The sequence below is a fragment of the Symsagittifera roscoffensis genome, chromosome 6, assembly GCF_963678635.1.
Source record: "Symsagittifera roscoffensis chromosome 6, txSymRosc1.1, whole genome shotgun sequence".
Lineage (NCBI taxonomy): Eukaryota > Metazoa > Xenacoelomorpha > Acoela > Convolutidae > Symsagittifera > Symsagittifera roscoffensis.
Window position 1 is genome coordinate 9,689,649 of NC_087067.1, and position 23,420 is coordinate 9,713,068.

At 35.5% G+C, this 23,420-nt stretch overlaps 2 protein-coding genes across 2 annotated transcripts in view; both read left to right on the forward strand.

The window, feature by feature from the left end:
• Positions 1-23,420, forward strand: part of LOC134847523 (cyclic nucleotide-binding domain-containing protein 1-like) — a 380,437-nt gene that overhangs the window by 887 nt on the left and 356,130 nt on the right. The window lies entirely within an intron of this gene.
• LOC134847524 (uncharacterized) lies at positions 1,428-21,524 on the forward strand. Its single transcript, XM_063864577.1, has 4 exons — positions 1,428-2,002; positions 8,833-8,963; positions 10,597-10,822; positions 20,918-21,524. The coding sequence occupies exons 1-4, from the start codon at positions 1,625-1,627 to the stop codon at positions 21,281-21,283; spliced, it is 1,101 nt and encodes a 366-aa protein (XP_063720647.1). The 5' UTR covers positions 1,428-1,624; the 3' UTR covers positions 21,284-21,524.

The window sequence follows — 23,420 nt, forward strand, 5'->3', positions numbered from 1 at the left end:
CTAATAAAAGTTTTATAAAATGTAAATTACATTATGCAATACATAGATCAGAATACAACACCAAGGACGAACATCCAAAGACAAAACGACCCTACTACACTCGAGAAAGAATGGCCAACTACAATCAATATGCCGCCCACAATCACAACTCAAAGGATTTAGAGTACGACTTGACTTCGCAGAAAAGGACTTCATTGAACTAGACCAATGACCACCTCGATGTTCAAGTATACGTACAGATCCAAGTAACCAGGCATCCCCTCCACGCACAATCTCCACGCCATTCCCAGACAAGGTCAAACACAAAGAAGTTCTCACCAATGAAACAGAAAAACCTGACATAGCCAACCATTCTGAAATCAGATTTGAGTTTGTTGCGAAAACCCAGTCGTTGTCTTGAGAAGACACAATGATTGAATCTGGGACTTCTCTAATAAGAAAACCCAGAAGAAATAAGATGTTCGCCAAATACCAACGTCCATCATCCATCTTTCGAATTGCAGAAAAACTATTCTAAAAAACTCTGTAAAACCCGGATGGGTGGAACCTGATCTAAACTACATTTTATGATTGGATAAATTAGATATTTTACCAATGTAAAGTATTTAATATTAACCAATCATGATCCATCTAACTAACAATCCACTTATTTGTAAGTGCTGAAATTACTTGTAATTTCAGCACCAGAGAGATTTGAATTTAACTTAGAAATTAGTTGAACTCTCCCGAGTACTTCAGCAGCCGCAATAAACCAGTATACCCTAGATCTATTGAGCCTAGCAGAGACTAGTTAAACAACCTGAGACTAGATAGTATAAGAGCAAGATTAGGATCGGTATTAGACTAAGAAGTTGCACGAATCTATCCGGCCGAAAATAAGATAGCGTGACGAGCAGACGGTGTACCCTATCCGAAATTACTCTATGAGTTATACCCATCGATCATAACTCATATGGCCCGTTGCAAAGGGGGAGATTCGTTAGTGGTTACAAAATCGCAATTTAATCGTTGCACTATTTCCTTACAGAGGTGGTAACTCGTTACTAGGAACCAAAAGGGGGATAGTTAAATAGATCCTCTGCGAATCATTTTGTCTACTATCATTTTAAAAAAAGTTTATTTACCTTACAGTTTATCTGTTAGATAAATAGTTCACATGTGAGCTCTTTTTCATTCCTTCACCCCGACTGCAAATTTCTACAAGTAATTCTTTTGTTCACATTTTCCGATTATCATGAAAACTGACATGCAGGCTAATTAGGGCTTGTTCACAAACATATTTAGTCTGCATAACCAAACTTGTAAAACCACTCAATACTCTAAAAAATTGAAGCTTGGTTTCACATTTTATCAGTTTGCGGTTTTTTATATTTGGACGTTTTAGTGGGTTTTAATGAAAAAAACACGTGCAGCATGAATGTATATAAATTATATCCTGATTTTGTTCTTTTGAGATTGGACTGAGCATTTACTTCCGTTTTACTTTATTTTGCGGTTTTACTGATGCGTTCTATAGAAACATTGCAAAGCTATACACGTTATTTAATTGTTTAATCATTTGTTTAATGGTGCAATAAAGATGAAAGACAAGGGAAAATCTGTTACATGATTTTTTTAGCTGTTTATGAACAAAATGACTCTCAAAAAATTGCTGCTCAAACTTTTATTTTTCATTACTTCTATCTTATTGTTTACTGTCATTTTTAACCACGTCATGGATACAGGCTCGAAAGATCATTTGAACTACCATACTCTGAAATTGACCATGAATAACAGTTTCAAGCCAGGGCCGATTTATGCCGATAATGAGCAATCCAAGTATCGTAATTTGAGTTCATCAAACAGTTCGACCGAGAATTACTTGGACTCTCTAGAGCTCAAAAATGTTGTCCCAGATTTCGCATTCGTTAGCAAAAGCTGTGACAACAATTTGGACATGAAGCAATGGGCACCTGCGTCTGTAAAGGCGAAAATCTGCCTGTTCCCACTTAGCAAAGATAGAGTGAGTCAAAGTTGGCATTTAAATTATCACCACCGGCTCTTTTCCAGTATCCCACCCCCTCGTAAAAATACAAAATATACATTACGAGGCCAAAATATGCATCCTGTGCATTGTAAGCGGATTCATCAACAGGACAAAATCAGATTTTTTGCGGAATCCGCAACATAGCTCTTTTCTTTGATCTTCTTTGCTGTTTTGGATTCCACAAACAAATACCTAAAAGACTGTACCACTAAAAATTGCTGCAAAAATAGGCGAACTTGAGGAATCCGCAATCGTGTTTGCGGATTCCAGAACAGTCTGTGGATTCCACAAACAAATAATAAGACAAAGTGTTTAGTTAATTTGACCTGTTGCGGAATCCGCAACTGTAAGTGGAATCGGCAAATTGTAACTGGAACCCGAAAATTATAAGTGAAATCCGCATTTTGTTTGCGTATTCCTTTACATATATGTAGATATGTAGTAGCTTTTAGAGTCATATCTTTTAATTACTTGGTGATCTCCAGCAAGTTCAATCTCAATCACTAAATTACCCCGCTCATCAGCTACCTGTTGAAATGCCTAATATTCGATCTCATTTTCTGTCAAACACCCTGCTTCAAAATTTGGGATTGATGGAATCCCAATTACTGACCAGTATTTGGAATCGACGAAATACCAAGTACTGACTTTATTCGGCGATATGCTGTGCATTGTGTTTCTAAACACTCTCAACATAATGACTCCAAATAAAAAATTTATTCGGTGTAATGTTTCCAAAACAATGATCTCAAAAAGTGTTTGCTGGGATATGTATCCCAAACACTAAAAGATGCCATCCACCGATTTAGTTAAGCAATGTTTTAAAGTTTGTTTGTGGATTCCACTGACAATGGTTAAGTCCTTGCTTTTAAATTCCTCATTGCTAAAGATAAGAATTCCAGCTCTAGCTTTTAATTGTTCATATGCAAGTTCAGTAAAAATCAATATTCGGAATCCATTTACAGTTTGCGGATTTCACTTACATTTGCGGATTCCCTTTACAATTTGCGGAATCCACTTAAAGTTGCGGAATCCAGAACAACTAGCTATATTCGCTTGTTGCGGAAACCGCGACACAAGAAATGTGCCGACGGAAATTTTGTGAGTGGAATCCACTTGAATTTTAAAACATGTTCAAAGATTAGTTTCTGGAATCTAGGAACATTCAGACACAAAACTGTGCGCCTATCCAGTAATGTATTTTTTTTAAAAAACTGTTCATAGAGCAAATTGCATATGAAATTTTTTTTAACAACTTGCTCATTTGTTCACACTGATTCGTTTTATTACAGTTTAGAACATCCAAAATTATTTAGTACAGAATTTTGTAAAACGAGTTTCACAAACCAAAGAAGGGGGACTGGAAAAACAGGGTGGGGGACTTTGTTTTAAACAGTTTAAAACACAGGGTTAAAAAAATTGTTTAAAACAGCGGGAAAAAAAAACACGTTTAAAATAGTTTTATTGAAATACACAATTAAAGCCGTTTTTCGGCTAATGACGCAATAGTGCTAAAGTTATGACGCAATAGTGCACGAAGTTTCACACCTCACTTTTATCGCCTGTTGTTTTGACCTGCTCGCTGATTGGTAGATAAATGATGAGTTCACATATTTCTACTGCCGCCGCCATTTTCCGGTTGAAGTTGCACTCTTGCCACTAGGTATATATAAGCACTTTCCAAAACGCAAAAATTTTCAAAATTGCCTTTTTTAGTTTTGCAGTGTGCGTAAATTTAAAGTATTTATTTGTAGAGGGAGCATGCAGTGTTGGCTGAAGTTTTGTATTTGCAGAAAAATTTGAGGCGAATCAGTTCAACATCTTTCACTAAAAACAAGACTGCTCATTATTCAGGGTGAAACTTTAGAACCGACTGCCCTTAAAAGAAGTTTTTGATAGACCCTAAAATTGAAATGAGTGTTTTTTCTTTTCCTTGCATGCGTTTCGTTTAGTTTGAGTAATTGAAATAATTCCTAAGTTTGGGTCTTTTCTGTTATACGTCTCAAAATGTCTTAATTTTTCCATTTAAAAAGTGAATCTTAAAGCACAACTCTGATTGGTTGAAATTATTTTTTCCTGCGAAGATAATATCTGGAATTTCATTGAAAGCAGAAACTCAAAGTAACAACAAAATTTTTTGACCGTATAACAAAAATAACCCCTCACTTTGATGTGGAGAAGAAGAATAAAGAACACCTGAATTACTATACAATAAAAGCCGAGGCATCAGTATAGCAAAGTGTAAATAATGAAATTGGTTAAAATTCATTGGTTACATCAAACAAAAACTCAACATCAGAAAACAAGCAATAAACAAAACAAAACAAAACAAGTTCGGTTACAGTTCAGAAATTGGTTGATTAAAATATATGAAGTTACGGTTACTAAAAAAACATCAGTTTTAAGACTTAAGAACGAGCTGGTAATAAAACTTTACGAACTATTTTACAGATAGTCCAAACATACAGCGTATATACAGAGTATATACAGATTCTCTTTCAAACAATGTGTGAAAAATTAAACTAAATTAAAACATATAGAACTAGCAAAAACGGAAATCACGCCACGTATTTGTATTTGTACATATTGGAATGTTTCTCAATTCACTCACGTAAAATTCTTTCAATTTTTTCTTGAATCTTGTTCTCGATTTTTCTAAATTGCGCAAAATTATGGGCAGTGAATTCCATTTTTTAGAAGTCAAATGAAAAAAGATTTTTGTAGAGAAGCGGTTGAACAATGTTTGTCAAAAATAATTTGTTTCGTTCTTTTGTTGAGCCTATAATTGGCAGTCGGTAGTCTCAATGTATTTTCAAAAGCCTTCATTTTGTTTGTAAGATATTGGTATAAGTATGTTATACACTTTAACTCAATTCTTTTCTCGATTCCAATGAACGATTTGCTAATGCGAAGAAGGGAAGAAGATTTAAATTTCGATCTGAAATATGTTCTTTTTAACGCCCAGTTCAACTGTTTCTCTAGAGATAGCATCCAAGTAGCATTAATTTGTATTAAAAATATTATTGAATAATCTAAATGTGATAAAACAAGACAATGAAGCAAGGCAACTAATGATAATGTCGGCAGTTGTTGTCCAATTGTATCTATAGTTAATTCCTTGTGCCATTTTTTGGAGAATTGTTTTGATTTGAGCATGAAAAGATAAACTTGAATCAAAAATAAGGCCTAAATATTTGCATTCTGATTTTTTGGCTAAATAATGCCCATTAATTTCTATTGTATCAGTATCTACATTTTTGCTATCATTTTTTTGACAAAATGTTATAAATTCCGATTTAGATGCATTCAGATTTAATTGGTTCTCTGCAAAAAATTCCGTTAGATTATTGAGTGATTTTTGCAATCGATTCAAAGCATCCTCAGAAATTATAGAAGAGGAAAAAACCATACAGTCGTCAGCATATTGAACTAAAGTACAACCTTCATATAATCGCTCTTGTATGTCATTAACATATAAATTGAACAACAACGGACCAAGTACCGTTCATTGTGGGACACCTCGTTTGATTTCAATCAATCCAGTCTGAAAAGATTCCATTGACATTTACTCTTTGATTACGTTGGTTTAGGAAGCTAGCAATTAAAGCATTTGCTCCATTTGAAAAACCGAGAGAAAGCATTTTTTCAATTAAAACTTCATGCGAAATAGAATCAAAAGCCTTGGACAGATCTAATAAAGCTGCATGTACAATTTTTTTTGAATCTACTTGATTTCGAATACTTTCTGTCACATTAACAAGAGCATCTTGTGTTGAAATGTTTTTGCGAAATCCGAATTGAAATGGTGTTATTATTTGAAATTTGTCAAGATGTTCTGTTATTTGGGCATGCAAAATTTTTTCAAAAATTTTAGAAAAAGCACAAGTTATTGATATTGGCCGATAATTTTTAGCATCCATTGGGTCATCTTTTTTAAATAAAGGGGTTACGTATGTTTTTTTCAGTTCGATCGGGAAAATGTTCTCATCTAAGCAAGTATTTATGACAAAAGTTAAATGTGGAACAATAACTGATTGCCCAAGCAGGTACGATACAAGGTCCGAGAGGTTTTCTGAAATTGATTTTTTGATCTATATCAAAGCATTAATTCGCTGTAATGTGTTTAAAATGGAAAGGCGCAGATTCAGAGGCAGATTTGTTGTAATTCGGAGGCTTTTTTGCGCCGAAAAGTTCGCCTAAGTTTGAAAAAATATAATTTAAATGATTGGCAATTTTTTTGTCTTGGGTTATCATTTCACTGAAGGAGTTTCGTAGAACTGTAATTCAATTGTTGCCAGAACATGTACCTCTAACTTGGTTAATATATTTCCATTTTTGTTGGATAGTGCTGAGAAGTGAAAAACAATTTTTTGAATGATCGAGTTGTTTACTTCTAATCAATTGGCTCATTTGATTACGTAAAAACTGGTACTTTGACCAATTATCGCTTGTGCTTTGACTGCGATATGATCTGAGTGAATTCTGTTTCTTAATCTAAATTGCTGACCTTCTGAATCAAACCATTCCGTTTTCAACACATTTTTTGGTTTAAAATTACGAACAAATTTTTTTTCGATAGGAGCATGTTGCTGAAGAGCACTAGAAATTAAATAAATCATCGTCGAGAACATGTTTTGTGCGTCTGTACATTGATATAAGAGATACCAAGGAAGAGCGGAAAGAGTATTACAAAATTCATTTTTCTGATAATTTTTCTTATTGAAAGTCGAAATTATCCTCGGTAAACTTTTGCCGCATTTTATATCCGTCAAAATAAATGAAGCAAAATGGTCGGTTTTATTAGGTGTATCAAAACAAAATTAAATGCCGTTTGTTTCATAGTCACTGATAAAGTAGTCGATATGAGTTTTAGTTGAGGAACTAATTCTGGTCTCATCGTTTGGACAAAAAACCTTCAATCCAAATGGAATAATTATAGAATCTAAATTTTCTTTTTCTTTGCTATCCAGATAATTTATGTTATAATCACCCAGAAGCGTAATTTTATTAGAAACTGAAAATGCATTATCTATGTTAAGCATTAATCGTTCCAAAAAATCAATAAAGTTTGATCTGCTTGGACTATAACACAAATTAACTAACATTTTTTCTTTACTGGAAATGTTAAATATAGATTTGCACTCAACCCACACTGACTCATATTTTTCTTTATCAAATAAAAATTTTGGAGCCAATTTGATTGGTATATATAACAAAACGCCACCGCCTTTCTTTTTTACCGCTGATTGCCTATCATATCTGAACATCGCATGCGTTCTAGGGTGGAGATTCCATACATTGTCACTATCTTCTTTTTTAAGCCACGTTTCGGAAATTCCTATAATTGTATTTTCGCCCATATCATCAAGAAATTTTTTCAATTGCATCCGTTTTCTAATAATACTTTGAAAATTCAAATGAACAAATTTAAGATTTGCACAATTTTTTGAGCAGATGCCGTAGACTGTTTCAATGGTTTCAATAGGACTAGGGTTTTTTTCAACATCCCCACTTTGGGTTAGTAACAACGCAAAAAGGAAAAGATGAGTCAGTGTGGTAGCTCTCCGCTCATTTATCCCACATTTCGATGTTAGTATCTTTTGATGGCAGCTCAGATAGCCCCAGTAAACAATGGTTTTTTCTATATTTTCCATCTGAGCCTTGGAAATTAGAAAAATTGCACAAAACAACCAGAGTTTAATATTCAGCATAATAAATTAAAGAATCGCCAAAGTTTGCACCAAGAAAAAATGCGAAACTAGTCAATTCGTCGTTCAAATTTCGGAAAGTTTCGAGGTCAAACATGTTGGCGATTAAAAGCGAAATTAAAAATGAGACATTAAAAATAAGACATTGATGTGGCGGGCATCAGTTTGAGTTTTAGTAGCAGATGTGAGAATTCAAACTCAGATCTAATTGTGCTGATAGCCGAATGCAGGTAGGCCGGTCCCCTTCATCAGTCAGCTAGTATCAACTAATAGGTAATTCAATTTCAGGTGCATGGTAATTAGAACCAATTAGCTAGCCTTTGTTCAATATGGAAAGTTTTAGCTGCACGATAAATTGTTAACTATAATCAATTTGCAGTACGCACACAGCATCGTAGATAAACTATTTTGGAGTGCGCAAAATTGAGTCCAGAAACATCGCCAAAGTATCATTTCTTAAAACTTTCAGAACTTTACCATAAAAGGTTACTAAAAGTAAAAAAAAAACTTTTCATTTGAGTTCAAAATATCTAATATTGTTTTGACTTTCGAAGAAAGTGAGAAATTTATATGCTCGGGGGGATTTTGTATTCAGACTAATTTCCAAAAGGTCTTGAAATGATTAGATTTTGTTACTCTGGTGGAAACGATCCCTCGAGCTTCGTGTTCTCGAAACGTGGTCACGCTCACCACCATACTACCCTGTTTTTGTAGTCGCAGTGAAATGAGACTAACTAAACTGCTCGTTTTATATTTTTGATGCTGAAAATGTAAAGCGCAGTTTTTACGCGTTGCGATTTATGCCGCGCCTCAAAATTGTTCCAAATTGAATTGAGCCAGCTAATTGTTCTTTTTTATTTCATACGCCACTCAAATTTTAACAATTAAAATTTGAGATTAATAGCCTAAAATTCATGGTTTGTCAATATTTCAATAACCAAAAACTATTCGAGACCTGTTAATGGGCAGTCAGAACCCTGAGAGTTTTGCTATGACACAGGCAGTCTTCTTGAAGTATTAAAATTGTTAGTTTCTGAAAATGAAACACTGCCCTAAAATTCCCTCAAAATCCGGAACAAAAACAAAATAGCGTTTCAGTTTGTGAGTCATTCCATCAAACACTACGGCAACTGGGAGACTGGAATTCAGAAACACATATTTTCCCAAGTGTTCCCCCTATTCCCAAAGGCTGCCTTTGTCGACATTGGAGGACACTTAGGCACTTTCAGGTGAGATAATGGAATGAAGCGCCCTAAATCATCCAGATTTATTTTTTGTTTTGTAATGAGCAGCGAACCTTAGAACTAATAATTGGGCTATTTCCCACTCTACCTCCAAAATGAAAATGTCTTTTTCATAATTATTTTTATGTGTTATTATGGCTAAAGCGTGATATTACAAAGTAAGCTATGAAGTACAAATCTGTTCACAATTGTTAGTTTGTGGTTCACTATGCAAATTTTCATTTTATTACGACATTTTTTGTAACATATTTTCACAGTTAACTTTCTATTGTTTGTTTCTGGGGAGGGGAGTGGAAATTAACCCTTTATTACAATTAACTATGGGAAGAAACTATGGCGCAGGTTGTTCTGGTTTTGATCTTTTGTCGTTTCCCTCACCTGATTTTTTAAATCTCATAATTTTTTTTTATCGTTGCCCGCTTGTCATAAGGTTTGCCATGCTTGGTTAATTACCCTACTACCAACAAATACAGTTTCAAAAACTTTGTAAAGTAAAGATTTATGCCATAAAATTCTTGTTTATGTCTGGTGAAGAGAAACAATAAAAAAGCCCAAAAAATTGTTTCAGGGCCTTGTCGAGTTTTTCAAACTATGATCACCTCAATCAAGATAATTTTTCTCCTGTTGAACCCGCCTCAAAATTATTTTAAAAAACAAACAAAAATTTGGCAATAAAGAAGAAAAATCGATTTTTTTTTCGTTTTTGAAATTTTTGTGTTTAGCTTTTTGTTGTTTTATATAGTTCAATCTGGTCGAAAAATCATGTGCTACTTTACTTGCGCAGCAACCAATTTATTTGATACGTACATTGTTGATCAACTTACGACTAAGCAGTTCACAAATGTAATTTTAATAAAAAATACTCAATGACCAATACTAAATGTGAAATACTCATTGACCAATACAGTGCTGATTTAAGTTTTCCGGAAAAAACGAACAAAATTCGAAAATTCAAAAGCTTTTTCCCCAATCCGCTTAAGATTAGACAACAAGTGAGAGAGCAAATATTTGCCTAAATTTCACCAGAATTATAGTGGTGCAATTTGTTTAGCGAAATTTGCAACCAAAATTTTAACGCAAAAATGGTTTAGTTTGGCTTTTTTTAAAATCAACAATTACGCTGAAACTACCAACGTAACTGATGAAAAAGTTATATCAAAAGAAATCTCTCACATAGATAAACAAAATTTTACACTGATAAAATGCTCCAAAAATCTTTTTATCAGAATATATGTTCGCTAGATGTTTAAACATTTTTTTTACTAATCAAAACTAGAAATCTTTGTTTAAAAACTAATTTCAAACGTTTTACTCAAATTTTGGAGATTTTTATCCTTCTAAGACTTAGTTGGGCTGTGTGAGAGACTTTTTTTTATAATTAGGCTGATATAGCCTTTTCATATTAACGTTAGTTTTAGAGTAATTCTTGAGTAACTAAAAAAAGCCAAACTAACCCTTTTTTGAGACAAAGTTTTGGTTGCGAATTTTGCAAAAAAATTGCACCATTATAATTCCGGCAAAATTGTAGTCAATTTTTGCTCTCGTCACTTTTTTTAATCCCCCCTCCCCTCAATTTGAAAATTGATCATAGAAACTAATATTGATGAATTGTTTCAAGCATATCAGCGGCAAAACTGGGTCGACAAGTGTTTACTTTTGAGCCAGTCAAAGAGACCTTGGAGTACCTGGCAACATCAGTAAGGGTGAACTCACTCCAGCAGAGCATGCACGTGTACCCTGTCGCACTGATGGACCAGAGGTACATGTGTGTACACTCAAAGGACAACCCCACCAATTCAGGGGGTAGAGCTGTCAGAATAGAGTACGATCAGTGTAGTCCCCAAGTGAGTGGTAGATATGCTTTGCCTGGAGTACGATGCGGTTAAGTAATAAACTATTTTTCGAGCTAATTTTTTTTCAAACAAATTGTATGGTAAAATGTACTTTACAATATGGTTTGGTTTGGGAGAATGCCAAAAAGACATCAGCATGTTGCGTGGCATCTCAGAGGGGGGCAATTATTATGACAGAAAACTCAGTAGGCAGAATTTTTTTTTCTCCAAAAAGTGGCAAATCTCAGGTGCTCTGGTATCAATTTGAATTCTGTTCTGTATACTTTGTTCCTGGGATCATTAAGCTTTGAGTTGAATTCCATAAAATTTCAAATCTAATAAGAAAAGATGATAGAATCGACAAAAAGTTGTTAAATACAAGACTTTAAATTGATATTTGGTTTGCAAGCAGTTTTGTCGACTCCGCTGATAATGAGGTTTTCAGTTAAAAGATTTGTCAATTGTCGACCGTTCTTCTTAAATGAGACCATTTTTTCAGATTTTTTAGTTAATCAGAGTTAGGTTAGTTTCATCCAAAAATTGGCAAAAGATAATTTGATCTACAAATTCAAAGAGCTTTAAGGGATTCTATCTTTTCAAAAAAATAAGTCCGTTTTTTTCTGTTTACTTGCGTTCATTGACTTTTTTCCAACTTTCTGTTGGCTGCGTTTAGTTTGTTTATCTTTAGCTTTAGTTTGGTTTTTATTCTACGAGGTTCTCCTCAAAACGCATCAGTTCGTTCAGCTAGTTTGGGTCGTCTAGATTTTTAATAAATAAAAACAATTCATAATCATCAGAAACAAAAAAAAACATTGATATAATTGAATGCCAAAATATCACTCGTGTTGCGTGCCAAGATAGAGTGCCCCACTCTCCAAATCAGCTTCCTTGTTTTTATTCCAAAGGTTCTACTTTTTGGCTTTGTTTGCGTTGCCATCTTTCTGAATAGCCCTAAAGCTTTTCGAAATGAATAATTCTTCTTTATTGTCGTTCTCACAAACATCCCCCCCAGCCTATTGTTTTCCAAATACTTCCATTTGAAAAAAAAAACAAATTTAACTAAGCGATCATTCTCAAAAAATGATTTAAGAAGAAAGCAACCATATGGCTTAGATTTAGCTTTTTGCTTCAACAAAAAAACTGTTCAAATCAAATCGATTGTTTTCTGTTTCTCCTGCAAAGATCACTCAAAATTTTTTCTGAAGAAAAGCAATTGTCTACTGAAGAGAAGCTTACCGAACAGCAAGTAAGACTAATCAAATAAATTGGAAAAAACACGAAAAAACAGGTTAGTTTGGGTAATTTTTCGTGGGAAAAAAACTTCAGTCAATAAAAAACATTATTATTCAACATAAACTATATTCGATTCAGAATTAGCTTGAAGTTTAAAGCTTCCAAGCAAAATTTTACGTGTTGATAAAAGAGGAAATGCAATAAAACGTTTTCTGAACAAAGAAAATCTGGATGAGCTCGGACTTGTTAATAGTCGGACTTGTCAACAAAAGTTAAGCTCGAGGCAAAACGCATTGAAAAATGATCAGTCTTTGTTTGCGGATTAGATCTATCATTAAACAAACAAATTTCTTTTTGAAAACTACCCGTTTTTATCAATAATCTTTCAAAGGGCAGTTTGGACAATTCTATCATAGTTTTCCTGACAATTATATTCTAGGTTGTTTGGTTTTTTTTCTGATAAAATTTGTGGATTAAACTTGGATCATTAAGCTAACTGTAGTGTTCTAAAATTGTGCCGCACTCTCGTATCCTGTAAGGTCTAAAAAACCTGGTTCTTAAAAGTGTTCTCAAAATTGTGCCGCACTCTCGTATCCTGTAAGATCTAAAAAACCTGGTTCAACATATGTAAATTATCGGCAATTTAAACAGATAATATGACAATATAAAGATAATATAAAATAAGGCAAACATCTTCCGGTTAACATGTTATCAAACGGTTTTTCAACAATCTCAAAAATCTATAAACATTTTGATGGCAAACTGACCTTAATCGGACAAAACAGTAGTTTTCAAGGCCTTTTGTCTAAGCAAATCTAATTTTAGCTTTTTCACTTTCGCGCTATAATGACGTCATTAATTTAAGCGCGAACATCTTCCGCGCCCAAAGGAGCAAAAACGGGTGCGAGTTTTACGGCCGGTCGAGTTAGCTCCCCGGAGCGGGTGGTAACTACGGCGGATCGGGCTATGTTGTCTTTTCCGTAATTAAGGGTTTTTATACGAGCCAGAGGGTAGTGTCCCCTTGGGTTGCGTTCGTCAACAATCCACACTAAATCCCCTGTTTTTAAAATAACGTCACTATCGGAGTGCCACTTACTGCGTTTATTCAGCGCTGGCACATAATCTCGCTGCCAACGACTCCAAATTGCGTTGGCGTAGCTTTGCGCTCGGATATATTGCTTTCGATGGTCGAAGTGCTCCTGGAAAGAGAGAGAAGGAAAGCTAGTACCATTTCGGCCTAACAAAAAATGATTAGGAGTTAACATCTCGAAACCATCCGGACTTGCACTTACTGATGTTATAGGTCGAGCGTTCTGTGATTGTTCTACAAGACAGAAAGTTGTTTCAAGGACTTCGGGAGTGAGCTTTCTACTTCCTATTATTGCGTAGAATACCCTTTTACAACACCGAACGAGACGTTCCCAAGAACCACCGTGATGCGGGGCTGCCGGGGGGTTAAATTTCCACTTAATACCCTTTTTCGCCAGCTCTGGGGGTGCTTGATCGTTCCACGACTGAATACAATTTAAAAGTTCTTTCTCGGCGCCCACAAAATTGGTGCCGTTATCAGACCAAATGACTGATGGAGTGCCGCGACGGGCAATGAATCTTTCGATTCCCATTACACACGAACTCGTGTCCATGGATGAGACAATCTCAATATGTACAGCTCTGGTGGTCATACATGTAAAAAGGAAGCACCATCGTTTTTCAGAACTCCTCCTGATTGAGACGTAAAAGGGTCCAAAGTAATCAACACCACAGTTTGTGAAGGGAGGCTGGCGGTAACCAAGCCTTTCAACTGGAAGCTCTGCCATCACAGGTGTGACAGTTTTGGCTTTGCGCTTCCTACATATAAGGCAGTGGACTTCAATGGACTTCAATAAAGAGCGAAGGTTCAAGATTGCGAACTCTAAGTGAATTACAGCTCGCAGGTAGTCTAAGAACTGGTGCTGATAGCGATAATGAATATCACTTACGAACAATTTCACCAAAGAATGCCTTCCATCAAGGATTATGGGGTGTTTTGTGTCATATTCAGTTTCAACTAGGCGGCGAATTCGCCCAGTTGAACGAATGAGGAATGCAGGACCCATAAACGGTGCATACTGTGCAATACGACTAGACTTTTTGACGGTTTTGTTGCAGGACAGGAGTAAATATTCCGCTTCAAAAGATTCCTTTTGGGAAATCAACAAAAGTCGTTGTTTGGCGGTTTCTAGTTCAACCGGATAGGTTATTTCCTTGACTTTAGTGCGGTAGTGCCGGTGTTTCGGACTAAGTCTGAGCATGAAAGCAACCACTCGCTGGAGTTTACGAAACGAGCTGAACTTTTCCCATGCAAATAAAATGGGTTGTTTTTGTTTTTGTGCAACGTTTGAAAAATTAGAGGCCTGCTGTAAACCTTCATTAAGGTCACAAGCGGGACCAGCCAGGCGGATTTTCTTAAGTATTTCTATGCTCGGCTTTAAAGGCCACTCGTCATTTTTCAGCAGACTTGGCCCGTTCACCCAGCTGCTTGTTTTTAAGGACTCCGCTGAGATTCCTCTGGTTCCCGTATCAGCAGGGTTGTCTCCACTTAAGACATGAAACCACTGATCTACGGTCGTACTTTCTAGAATCTCTCCAATCCGGTTTGCCACGAACGTGGGTTGCTTACTACCTTAGTTTAACCACTGGAGCACAGTGGTGCTGTCAGTCCACATGAACGTGTTTGACACAGGAATGGTTAGAGCTTTGAGGACATCTTCCTTCAAGCGGGTAGCGAGTAACGCGGCCTGCAGTTCAAGCTTCGGGATGGAAAGCGCTTTCATGGGCGCCACTCTTGCTTTTCCAAAGACGAAGGCAACTTGTGTTTCGAGTGAAGTTTTCACACGGGCGCGAAGAAAAGCTACAGCACAAATAACTTCTTCTGAGCTGTCACCGAACAAGTGTAACTCAACCCAATCGACTGGTGCAGAGAAGTAGCTGCGCTTTATACTCATTTTCCCTAGAGATGGCAAACCAGAGTGCCAGGCAAGAAATTTTGTCTTGTTATCAACGGGTAGCTGATCATCCCATTGTTGACCATGAATGCGCCAGATTTTTTTCAACAATAATCGGGCTCTTACGGTATAGGGCGCTACGAGACCTATGGGTTCGAAAACAGAAGAAACAAAACTAAACACTGTTCGCTGTGTTATCGAATTTTTAAGTTCACGGTTGACACCACGGCTTACGACCAAAGTGTCGTCAATATGGTCCCACTTCAGACCAAGAACATGAGAAGAATTATCCCCACAAGTTACAATATTTTTACTTTCCTGTTGCGGCGCGCTTTGGGGCGGGTTTAACTCGTTATTAATTTTAGTTACGTTACTTATGAATTTAGTTAATTTAAAACCACCTAGAGCTAACAGAGTAATCAACTCTTGACTCATTTTAAATGCAACATCAGGGTCCTCAAAGGAGTCAAGGTAGTCGTCCATATAAAATTTCTCTAGAACTGCGGATGCTGCGTCAGGGAACATCGCCTGATTATCCATTGCAGTCCGTTGCAATGCATAATTTGCACACGTTGGCGAATATCTCGCTCCAAAGATATGTCTGGTGTACTGGTGTACAACCACATCGGCTGTGGGGTCCTCCCGCCACAGAAAACGAAGAGATGGTTGGTCCTCTGGAAGGACGCCGACTTGTAGGAACATCCCTTCAATGTCAGCCGATACGGCAAAATGATGTTGACGAAAACGGAGGAGAACGAACACAAGGTTTTGCAGTAGGTCGGGTCCTACTAGCAACGATTTGTTCAATGACGTACCGTGGAATTTAGACGCTCCGTTAAGGACACGGCTCGACTCTTTTCCAACTCTTCTCGCTTCATCTTCGCTAGGAGCAGCTCTTTGCGGCGCTCACTGGGGGTCAATGATTTCATTGAGCTTTGCTTACTCGACCCGGATTTTGCCGATTTTGATGAAACTATTGATCGACTAGTTTCACTGACGCAGACCTCTGAAGCTTGATTAGATTCCATATGAGCGCGAGCCTTACCAGTTACTTCATCGTTAACTTTAACTATCCTATCCCACCATGCAGCCAACTCCGTTAATAATTTGCTATGGTTATCGGTTTTATTAGCTAATATCACAAGTTCATCTTTTTTAGCTAATGCTTTTTCGAGAATACTCTTGCAAGATTCAATTAAGGCGTTTAATTTTGTTTTCCGAATTGGTCCCTCTAAACTCTCAGTTATGCGACTGTGAATTACGGAAAGCTCATTTTCTAGTGATGTTCGACCATTCATCAATCGTCGATATTTTAACTCAATTTGTTCTGTCATTTTGATTACTTTTAAACTTGTTCACTTCTACTCAACCGCTCAACTGCTCAGTTTGAGAGAAAAAAAAAGGGAATAACTAATTTAAGACCTTATATTTAGTATTAATAAATTATATTCTGACTCATTAAACAATATCACACCTTAGAGAAGCAATTTATTTAACTCCTAGTGCTGCTCAGCATTTCTTCTGTTTCGATTAGCTTGCCGCTTGCGTTTTCCTGGCTTAGGAGTATTTTTCTTTGAAATAATATACTTCAAATTCTTGCTATAACGCCTAAGGATCGTAAACGTTTTCAGTTCTAGAGAGGGATCCTGGTGTAGTTCTAAGTACTTTTGCCCTAACTCATTGAGGTTCTGCTTCCTTCTAGATATCAGGTCTGTTACTATATTAATAACTAATATACCTGATTCTTTCAACTTACTATATATATCTTCCGTGCCTACACGTTTACAGTAAACGATTGCATAAATATTGCGTTTATAGTTTAAAAGAATCTTCTTAAGCTGGTTAGGAGTTAGTGCGTTAAAGTTATTACTACGGTGTCGACTAATAGAGTTATTAACAGCGTCGTGCCAAATAACAATGTCGGTTCAGTTTAAGAGATAGTGATCAAGTTGATACTGACAAGTTTTACGGACGTTCACTGCGTTATGGTTGAAACTTAACCCGGGAATGGCTAAGCACGATTGAGATACACGCTTTTGCGAAGCGGGGGACAGTTTTTTCAAAGCGTGGTGCAGCGAGCTAGCAGCTAGTATGAACATTTAGTGATTTAAATCAACTTAAGAGGGAGGGAATCAAGCAAACCGCGACCTGACCTCCCGCAACACCCTGAGCTAACAAGGTTGTAGCAAAAGGTAAGACGATTTGCTTAATAATACGCTACGGGTCTCGACTACGGCTACTTTTATCCGATTGAACTAGTTTAGTTAGCTGTACCACGTTTCAAGAATAAACACGGCGTTTTTTCAGAAATTTTTTTTTTCTTCGAAAATTTCGGATTTTTTTCCGAAAATTTTCCAAAATTTTTTTTTTTTCGAATTTTTTTTCCGAAAATTTTTTTCCACGTTTTCACCCAATGGTTCAACTTCCAACAATAACCTGATGCGTTTGCGAAATTTTGAATTTTTTTTTAAAGTCCAAAACTTGGGGCAAAAAACTCGACTCGGTCGTTTAAATTAAATTATTATGAAACTAGGCGCTTTGCTGAATAATTTGCAAAACTTTAAAATTTTGGAAAAAAAAATCAAAAAGTTTCAATTTTTTTTTCAAAATTTTTGGTCTTTTTTTTCGATACGGTGTTGAGCTTACAAACAAGGTGTTAGGATAACGTAATTAAGGTTTATGAGGCCGGTTTTTTCCTAAACCCACAGAAAGTTTTCTGATCGGGTTTTGGTATCGAGAAAAATTGGGGGTTTTGATTTTGCCATCAAAAAACCTCGTATTAGAATTTAAAGCATCAAATCAGCAAGTTAGCACAAATGGATAAAGTTTTTGTTTTTTAGTCTTACAAGTTTTGTAGAGGCGTTCACCGGTAGAATCCAAATTCCACAGAAACTTCGGGTGTCGAGAAAAAATGGGTCCACAATTCACACTCCAGTATGTCGCGTCCTGCGATATTTTGCGAATGAATACGTCGCGTCTGTTTGCGAAGGTATCTGCGTAAACAATAATCTGGGTTCAAATCAAGAGATCTACACCTTGGTTGAGGTCTCGAGGTGTTTTGTGGACGAAATGCTCAATTTTGTAGGATTTACGTTTGCTTCAATCTGCTAGATTTCTAATTTTTTGGTGTTAGTGCGTTAAAGTTATTACTACGGTGTCGACTAATAGAGTTATTAACAGCGTCGTGCCAAATAACAATGTCGGTTCGGTTTAAGAGATAGTGATCAAGTTGATACTGACAAGTTTTACGGACGTTCACTGCGTTATGGTTGAAACTTAACCCGGGAATGGCTAAGCACGATTGAGATACACGCTTTTGCGAAGCGGGGGACAGTTTTTTCAAAGCGTGGTGCAGCGAGCTAGCAGCTAGTATGAACATTTAGTGATTTAAATCAACTTAAGAGGGAGGGAATCAAGCAAACCGCGACCTGACCTCCCGCAACACCCTGAGCTAACAAGGTTGTAGCAAAAGGTAAGACGATTTGCTTAATAATACGCTACGGGTCTCGACTACGGCTACTTTTATCCAATTTAACTAGTTTAGTTAGCTGCACCACGTTTCAAGAAAAAACACGGCGTTTTTTCAGAATTTTTTTTTCTTCGAAAATTTCGGATTTTTTCCGAAAATTTTCCAAATTTTTTTTTTTTCGAATTTTTTTTCCGAAATTTTTTTTCCACGTTTTCACCCAATGGTTCAAGTTCCAACAATAACCTGATGCGTTTGCGAAATTTTGAATTTTTTTTTTTAAAGTCCAAAACTTGGGGCAAAAAACTCGACTCGGTCGTTTAAATTATATTATTATGAAACTAGGCGCTTTGCTGAATAATTTGCAAAACTTTAAAATTTTGGAAAAAAAAATCAAAAACTTTCAATTTTTTTTTCAAAATTTTTGGTCTTTTTTTTTCGATACGGTGTTGAGCTTACAAACAAGGTGTTAGGATAACGTAATTAAGGTTTATGAGGCCGGTTTTTTCCTAAACCCATAGAAAGTTTTCTGATCGGGTTTTGGTATCGAGAAAAATTGGGGGTTACGATTTTGCCATCAAAAAACCTCGTATTAGAATTTAAAGCATCAAATCAGCAAGTTAGCACAAATGGATAAAGTTTTGGTTTTTTAGTCTTACAAGTTTTGTAGAGGCGTTCACCGGTAGAATCCAAATTCCACAGAAACTTCGGGTGTCGAGAAAAAATGGGTCCACAATTCACACTCCAGTATGTCGCGTCCTGCGATACTTTTGCGAATGAATACGTCGCGTCTGTTTGCGAAGGTATCTGCGTAAACAATAATCTGGGTTCAAATCAAGAGATCTACACCTTGGTTGAGGTCTCGAGGTGTTTTGTGGACGAAATGCTCAATTTTGTAGGATTTACGTTTGCTTCAATCTGCTAGATTTCTAATATTTTGGCAATGAAGATAGGCTCTGCAAATTGTACAAAGAAGTTTTCCAGTCGAATGAAAATCTGATTTTGAGCAAGATGTTTATGAATTTTTTGCCGGCTAAAAAATTTCCCTTCTCGTTTGATAAACCATTGGACTCCAAGGACGTTGATCAGTTGAAGCTCTTCCTCAAAAAAGTGTCCAGAAAATTAAATTTAGACGTCAAAATCCACTTCGAAGGTGATCTTGAGGAACGAAGGGTTAAAAACCCGATGCGAGAGTTGTTTATTTCCAGTATTTAACCGAAAACTACGAATTAGCCGAAGAATTGTGGATATACTTGCCGAATAAAATCACGACATGTCTTTTTGCAGCAGCGGTTTTGACGCAATTTGGAGTCGTTGGCAATATCGTCCGGAATATCTAATGTCCGGGTCGGCGGACCAAAAATTGTGCCGCACTCTCGTATCCTGTAAGATCTAAAAAACCTGGTTCAACATCTGTAAATTATCGGCAATTTAAACAGATAATATGACAATATAAAGATAATATAAAATAAGGCAAACATCTTCCGGTTAACATGTTATCAAACGGTTTTTCAACAATCTCAAAAATCTATAAACATTTTGATGGCAAACTGACCTTAATCGGACAAACCAGTAGTTTTCAAGGCCTTTTGTCTAAGCAAATCTATTTTTAGCTTTTTCACTTTCGCGCTATAATGACGTCATTAATTTAAGCGCGAACAATAGTTTTCCTGACAATTATATTCTAGGTTGTTTGGTTTTTTTTCTGATAAAATTTGTGGATTAAACTTGGATCATTAAGCTAACTGTAGTGTTCTAAAATTCTAAAATTACCAAAAACTAACTGCATTAGTTATAAATATTGAGATATAATTCAAAACTGCTCTGCTTTCTGAAAAACTTTAGGATGTCCTCTCAAACCTATATTAATCATAAATTACTGAACTTAAATTTGTTATACAATTGATTTGAAAACAATTTACAATTTTTATCATGTGAACTAGAAGCGAATGAAGATGTTTGTTTGTCTTCTTTGTTGAAAACTCTTTAAAGGGTCTCCATTTTTATTTTGGTTTCCAAGAAAAAGTCCTAAATTTTTTTCAGGTTCAAATTTGTTTTTTTTTTGCGGTTTGACTGGAATTAGTATTTAAGTTTCAGTTCATTTTTTTTTGTTGTTGAAAGGAAGGCAAACTCCACTATCGAATAGCGAAAGTGTAAAAGCACAAAAAACGTGATCGCCTTCTGATTTCGAAAGTAGATTTTATTTTCGAGCTTTCCAGAATAAAAACTTTTCATAATGATTCAGTTTTTGCAAATTGAGCTATTTTTATAACAAACGTGTCAAAAAAAACTTGCAATTCATATCTTTTTTTTGTTTGAAATTCGAATTTTTTTGTTTCTGCGTTTATTGTTTCTTTTCTGTCTTGGCTTTTTTGTGCTCTCTTTTAGCATCCGCCACATTCTCCTTATAATGTTTCATTTTAGTCCTCCAAAGCTGCCACATTGGATGATCTGCTCCCCATTTTCCAGAGATTAAACTTATCAGAAGCTATCTTGAAAATGGACTGCGAGGAGTCCGAACCTTATGCAGTCCTCGGAGGACTCAAGTTTTTCCAAGAGATCTCAGTTCCTTTCATCGCCATGGAATTTTCCGCAATCAAGGACAGAATGAAAAAAGGAAACGACCGCAAGTATGATCTAATAGCTGAGAAGTTTCTAGAACAAATGGAGAAAATGAACTACGTTCCGACGCCTGTCGGAGGAGATCTGGCAAGGAATCTGACAAAAGTGAACCATTTCAAGTGGCCTTCGGATATAAACTGGGTTAAAGTAGCCAAAAAACTTAATTGAACAAAAAAATAAGGTCAATGTTTCCGATCAAGATCGTAGTTCGAAGTGCTGAAACTTAATCCATAAACTGATTTGGTGGAGCTAAAATTATATTATTTTGAGTTTTACATGCCTTCTTAGATGCAAAAAACTGCAGGTTATATTTTTTTGTGATTGTTTTGTTTTCATAAATTTTAATGAAAAGTTTTGCTTTTGAATAAAAATCAAAGTGTTAAGAACGTTTTCTTCCAGTTCTTAAGGCTTGCGGTAGTTTTTGAAATTTAAATTTGTTATTATCGTTTTATATATGATAAATTTTAATGAAATTTGTTTTAAAAAAGCAGGCGCGAATCTATGATTTATTCCATGAGATGGAGTGATTTTTCGAAATCATTTTCGTACGTTGTTCAAACAAAGCTCACACAAAGGCCAAATTTTTATCAGTTCGTCGTACACTTTTTGCCTCTTCAAACTTTCCGCCCAAAATTTGATTCATTACAAATGTTTAATGATTTTGAAAAATGTGCACCAACGTTTCATTTGCAATACCATAAATCAAATCAGCAGATTGTAATGGGGGCTGAATGCAACGCTTAAACGTTTTCTGAACCAGTTTTCTCTAACATTTTCTTGTATTGTATAAAATGGAGATTAAGTTATTATTAACAGCGTCATAGTGTTCTGATAATATTTTTTTGCTCATTGCCCCAATATATTTGACAGCTTGGGTTTTTCTTGCTAATTGTTGTTCCATTTAACTTGTGGGAACTTTAAATTTGCCAAAAAAATTGGGTTTTAATTGTTTAGAGTAATTTTACTTGCGGATATCAATTTTGATATTTCCAACAAATTCGTTTTCTGAATGTTCAATATTCAATAATTCACCTTGTAGATAGTTATTTACAAAGAAAGTAATTGAGAGCTCGCGTACTACTACAAGAATATTACTTGTATCAAAAGCGGGGAGAGAATTGGACTTTCGGACTCCTGTTTCAGCGTTTGTCGAGCATGAAAGCGCACATTAATCACAAACAAACTGTTTTGTAGGAATTTCATTGGAAGATCACCCAGTACTGCAGAAACAACAGAATCTACGATCTTCAAAAGATAGATTAAAATTAAAATCCATTGAAAAATGCCGTGTTTTTTTTTCAAGAAGTCAGTGTTTCTTTTTTTGTTTCAACTTAACTTCTAATTGGTTTATTATTTTGCTTTTTAGATTACTTAAAAATTTTAACAATTACAAGTTTTGATACATTTTAGAAGATTTTTTTTACAGAGCAAAGCTATTTTCCTTTGTTATTTCATCAATTTTTTTGAGGTATTTTGTTTTGTTTCACTGGGCTTATCGAATTTCAAATTTTCAATTTGAAATCATTCAAAACTACAAGCTCTGTCTTACCATTGAAAGCTGAAACTTTGACAAAACAGGCTAAAACAGTAAATTAATGACAAACAGATTCGGTAATTATTTTAGTTATTCTCACTTTTTTTTACAAAAAAAAAAAAAATTAGTTAAGCTAAACAAACACTTCACATATCCGTTTTGTGGGACTTTGTTTTCATTACGAAGGTTTTGGAAATTTATATTCAAACCAAGTCCACATGTTGAAGGCATTCTGGTATTTTAATTTTTCTGAAACATTAACACAGCTTTGACAAATTTCGTTTGATCAGTCAGAATAAATTGCCGCCGGCTTTGTTGTTTTTAACTACAAGAAGACATCAAAAACTGTTCAATTGAATTAGTTAAATAGATACGCACAGTCTGTGGAGCTTAAAACAATTATAGTTCAAACAAGATCCTAAAAATTGATAGTTACCGTCTGTGATCTATAGTTGATCGCACAAAAGAAATAATTCTATGCAGCAAATTTTTTCAGTAATCCATCTTACAAAATCAAACAGACAGCTCATATAATTTCGAAACCGTTAATGTTCCGAGTGCGTTTTAAGCTCTGGAATAGTATACAAAAAACGATAAAATACTTTAAAAAAATTATTTTTCTGAGATTTTCTTCAAAAACATCACTTGCTGCTCAAAGTAAAAAATGGTATGTTTTGATGATAGTAAAAATTAAATAGACCACATAGCATGCCTAAATTCAACTTGGAACAATTTCTAAGGCGGATTAATGTCCGATAATTCGCCACTTAT

Bases quoted from the DNA above. Each gene is read 5' to 3' on its own strand.
- LOC134847524 (XM_063864577.1), top strand. From the start codon at position 1,625: ATGAACAAAATGACTCTCAAAAAATTGCTGCTCAAACTTTTATTTTTC. The intron at 2,003-8,832 runs GTGAGTCAAAGT...ATAGCGTTTCAG, and splicing joins TCCCACTTAGCAAAGATAGA to TTTGTGAGTCATTCCATCAA. The intron at 10,823-20,917 runs GTGAGTGGTAGA...GTTTCATTTTAG, and splicing joins ACGATCAGTGTAGTCCCCAA to TCCTCCAAAGCTGCCACATT.